At 46.9% G+C, this 4,589-nt stretch overlaps 2 protein-coding genes across 2 annotated transcripts in view; both read right to left on the reverse strand.

Annotated features, from left to right (window-relative positions):
• LOC106817660 (protocadherin-like wing polarity protein stan) overlaps positions 1-2,626 on the reverse strand; it is a 4,373-nt gene extending 1,747 nt beyond the window's left edge. Inside the window, exons 1-4 of the mRNA XM_014822347.1 lie at positions 2,582-2,626; positions 1,396-1,569; positions 550-634; positions 74-186 (exon numbers count right to left, since the gene is read on the reverse strand). Coding sequence (XP_014677833.1) covers positions 74-186; positions 550-619 — 183 coding nt within the window. The 5' untranslated portion in view covers positions 620-634; positions 1,396-1,569; positions 2,582-2,626. The remainder of the gene's footprint in view (positions 1-73; positions 187-549; positions 635-1,395; positions 1,570-2,581) is intronic.
• A 19-nt stretch (positions 2,627-2,645) lies between these two features.
• The window catches only part of LOC106817661 (cadherin-related family member 2-like), an 8,893-nt gene continuing 6,949 nt past the window's right edge, over positions 2,646-4,589 (reverse strand). Inside the window, exons 5-6 of the mRNA XM_014822348.1 lie at positions 3,315-3,422; positions 2,646-2,717 (exon numbers count right to left, since the gene is read on the reverse strand). Coding sequence (XP_014677834.1) covers positions 2,646-2,717; positions 3,315-3,422 — 180 coding nt within the window. The remainder of the gene's footprint in view (positions 2,718-3,314; positions 3,423-4,589) is intronic.

Below are 4,589 nucleotides of genomic sequence, written 5' to 3' on the forward strand. Positions count from 1 at the left end.
ACATAACATAACATAACATAACATAACATAACGTAACATAACATTCTAACATTCTACTGCGGAGCCCCCCTACCTGCACGAGGAGGATGACCTTGTCCGTGTCACCTCTGCTGATGGGAGCTGTCTGTGTCACCACGCCCGTTCGCTCGTCAATACTGAAGTAATGCGCGTAGTCCGCCCGCGTACCTGCGAACAACACAATGCGGGTCAAGTACGGGTCAAGTACGGGTCAAGTGCGGGTCAGGTACGGGTCAGGTGCGGGTCAAGTACGGGTCAGGTGCGGGTCAAGTACGGGTCAGGTGCGGGTCAAGTGCGGGTCAGGTGCGGGTCAGGTACGGGTCAAGTACGGGTCAAGTACGGGTCAAGTGCGGGGCAAGCGCGGGTCAAGTACAGGTCAAGTTCGGGTCAAGTAGAGATCAAGTACGGGTAAATTATGGGTCAATTATGGACCTGGTACGGGTAATATATATATATATATATATATCGATTGATTTATTGATGACTGATTAGCTAATCAGCTATAATGAGTGGTGCAGTGCGGGCTCTCACCGGACACGAAGCTATATGTAACCGGATTGTTGATGTCATCCGCATCCACTGCTCTGATTGGCTCCGGCATCACTGTCAGCGCCCCCTGTGCAGATACCAAAAAACTGTTCAAGTCATTCACATGCTAGAAGCGTCCGTTACAGACAGGTGGTCGTTCTATAGAGGTGTTTCTGCTAGCAGGTGTGTCGCTGTCTATATCAGACTGCATGCAGCGCTCCCTTCGTACAACTCAGGGCGAGAGCGCCATCTGTCGTGGAGTTTGTGTCTACATCAGCACGGGCGTGTAGCTGGAGCTTGTGTGCAGCACTATTGAGGATTTATATTAATGTGTTGCGGTCCGCTATTTTATAATCAGCCTTTATAATGCGCACGTGAACAGATTTGCATGTAACTTGCGCAGTATAAATCAAAAAATATATACAATATAGCACTCACACAAGCACTTGGGACAGACTCAGTAAAAACTGAAAATAATATGAACGCACATGCACAAATACTACCCCTCAATTACACTCTCACTGTTGTGTCACTGTATATTAACTTGCTTTCACAAAAATGAATGCAGAACTAGCCGCTCCCGCCCTCGCCGCTGCGAGTGTGCTGTGTCGCCATTATAATGATGATATATATAATATAAGCTTCTATATTATATATCATCATTATAATGCCGACACAGCACACTCGCAGCGGCGAGTGCGGGAGCGGCAAGTTCTGCATTAGTTTTGGTGAAAGCAAGTTGATATACAGCGACACAACAGTGGAAGTGTAATTGAGGGGTAGTGAATGTGCGTTCATATTATTTTTCAGTTTTTACTGACTCTGTCCCAAGTGCCTGTGAGCACTCACCGCGGCAACATTGCTCTGTATGTCAGCGGCGTACTGCGGATTGATACACTGACGTGCGATGACCGGCTCACACCCTTCGTAGACGAAGGTCGGAGAGAGGTCGTTGCCGTCGGTGACGGTAAACCTGACGTAGGTGCGGCTGCGTAGCGGCGTCTCCGGCGGTCGCGCCTGATCCTGCAATGAGAGCCAACACATGAGAGAGATGCGGGAGTAGGAAAAGAACGAAAGAGAGAGAGAGAGAGAGAGAGAGAGAGAGAGAGAGAGAGAGAGAGAGAGAGAGAGAGCTGGGGAGAGGAAGAGAGAGGGAGAGTTGGGAAGAGAGAGAGAGAGAGAGAGTGAGAGAGAGAGAGAGAGATGAGCAGAGATCGAGAAAGAGGAGAGAATGAGACGAGAGAGAGAGAGAGAGAGAGAGAGAGAGCAGAGAAAGAGAGAGAGAGAGCGGGAGAGAGAGAGAGATTAAATGGAAGAGATCCGAGAGAGAAAGAGCGCACGCGGCGAGAGAGAGAGAAGAGAGAGAGAGAGAGAGAGAGAGAGAGGAGAGAGAAAGAGCAGAGAGAAGAAAGAGAGAGAGAGAGAAAGAAAGAAAGAAGTAAGAAGAGAAAGAAGGAAAGAGAGAAGAGAGAGAGAGAGAGAGAGCGAGAGAGAGAAGAGAGAGAGAGAGAGAGAGAGAGAGAGAAGAGAGAAGAGGGCGAGAGACGAGAGAGAGAGAAGCAGACGAGAAGAGAGAGAGAGAGAGAGAGAGAGGAGGACGAGAGATGAGACGAGAGAGCGAGCGAGAGAGAGATGAGGAGAGAGAGACGAGAGAGAGAGTAGAGGAGAGAGAGAGAGAGAGATGAGAGAGATATAATAGTGTGTGTGTGTGTGCGTGCTGTGTTGTTGTGTGTGTGTCGTGTCCGGTGTGTGTGTGCGAGGTACGCTGTGCTGTGCTGTATGGTGTGTGTGTGTGTGGTGTGTGTGTGTGTGCTGTGTGTGGTGTGCGTGCGCGCGCCCCGCCGTCGCTGTGTCGGTGTGTGGTGTGTGTGGTGTGTTGTGTGTGTGGTGTTTGTGTGTGCGTGTGTGTGTGTGTTGCGTGCCGCGGCGCCGCGTCTGTGTGGCTGTGTGGTGTGTGTTGTGTGTGTGTTGTGTGTGTGGTTGTGTGTGGTGTGTCGTGTGTGGTGTGTGTGTGGTGTGTGAGCTGTCTCCTAACGAACTGCCGCCGTGACGATGAGGTCGAGGGTGTAGTTGGTCCCGACCTGCAGACTCTTCGTAGTCTAGCGGCCCTGCGAGATGGATAACGCCCTTGTAGGGCAAGTTTGATGCGCAAAGTAACTACTATCATCAGGCTCAAGAACCAAACAGCCGCGTGTTAGAATCGGAATAACATATAAACATCCCACACACATCACACACACACACACACACACACACACCACACACACACACACACACACACACACACAACCACAGTCAACACACAGCAGCACACACACACACACACACAAGGCACACACACACACACACAACACACACCCACACACACACACACACACACCCATCACACACACACACACACGATCACACACACACACAATCACACACACACACACACACACACATCACACACTACCATCACCACATAGACAACACACAACGCCACGTCCACACAAATAACCCTTGCAGCACTCATGGCACACACACCACACACGACACACACACACACAGACACACACACACACGGCATCCGCCACGCACGAACGCACTCCTGTAACGGCACAGCAACAGCCACCGCACACACACAACGCACACACACACACACCGCAACGGCACAGTGCACCAAACACACACACATACATTTATATGTATACATAAATAAATAAATAAATATGTATATATTTAGAGAGGAGGGTGACCCAGACATGGTCACTGGAGGAGACTCTCACCACGCTGCCATCTCCTTGCTCCACCTCGAAATTGACGAGTCCGTTAGCGCTCTTGTCCGCATCGACAGCCGACAGCATGCGGAAGACAGTGGTGCCGACTGGCGTCAGCTGTGAGAAACAACGGTCAAGCCTTTTTAGCACCCATAGCAATAATATAGATAGATTATCTATATTATTATATTATATATATATATCAGGAGTTAATGAGACAAAAACTCGTCTCATTAACTCTTGATATATATATATATATATTATAATATATATATATATACTATATATATTATATTATTGATTATCTCTATTATTTCTATGCATGCACCGCACATGGAGTGATGAGACAGAGAGGACCACTAGTATCAGGGTTAGATAATAACAAATCTTGTCTCCCTTTGTCGTTATCTACCCCTGCTAATATCTCATAGTACCAATAGCTAATAAATACCTTATTATATTATTATACGGGTATTTATTAGCTATTGATATTACCAGTCTGGCGCGATGCCAGGGGGCAGTTAGTTGCAGTGCTTATCGTTCGGAGTAGTAATTATACAGTAATTTTAATTTAAAATGTAAAATTTAAAAATAAATGGAAAAAAAATATTAAAAAAAAAATTAATAAATAAATAAAAATAAAAAATAAAAATAAAAAATAAATTTAAAGATAAAAAAGGAAGAAAATTTTTATTATAATACTGAACGACAGTCTCAACAACGGATCTAGCTGTCGTTGACAAGCAGAGGGAGGTTTGGCAATAGAAGAGACGATCATAACAGGACCATTAAAATATAAACAAATTTGAATATCCTAAAGCGACTACATGAAAATCCTAAATGACAACATATGCTAACATATCCGATGAGGTTGCTGCAAGATTGTTGATTGCGGTCATAGCCTGCATGCTATCGTGCTCAGCCGGGTGTTAGGCCGGTGTAGATGCTTATACAGGGTGTAGGCGTTCAGGTGCCACAGAAGGAGCGTTCACATCGCGGCCCCGGTCAGCTAGGTTTCCCACCTGCGAATCCTTCTACCACACTACACTACACCTCATTATGTCTACCAACCGAATGCGACTGCGGGGAGGACCAGACTATGGGACATCTCCTAAAATGGCCCCTATTACCAGAGCCCTGTAGCCCTGGAGACCTTGAGGCTTTCAACCACCGTGCCAGGTCCTGTGTGCTGCAGTGGCTAGGCCGAGTGTAGTGTAGTGACCACGAGAAGAAGAAGAAGAAGAAGAAGAAGAAGAAGAAGAAGAAGAAGAAGAAGAAGAAGAA

This window comes from Priapulus caudatus, unplaced genomic scaffold, assembly GCF_000485595.1.
Source record: "Priapulus caudatus unplaced genomic scaffold, Priapulus_caudatus-5.0.1 Scaffold1817, whole genome shotgun sequence".
NCBI classification, from domain to species: Eukaryota; Metazoa; Priapulida; class Priapulimorpha; order Priapulimorphida; family Priapulidae; genus Priapulus; species Priapulus caudatus.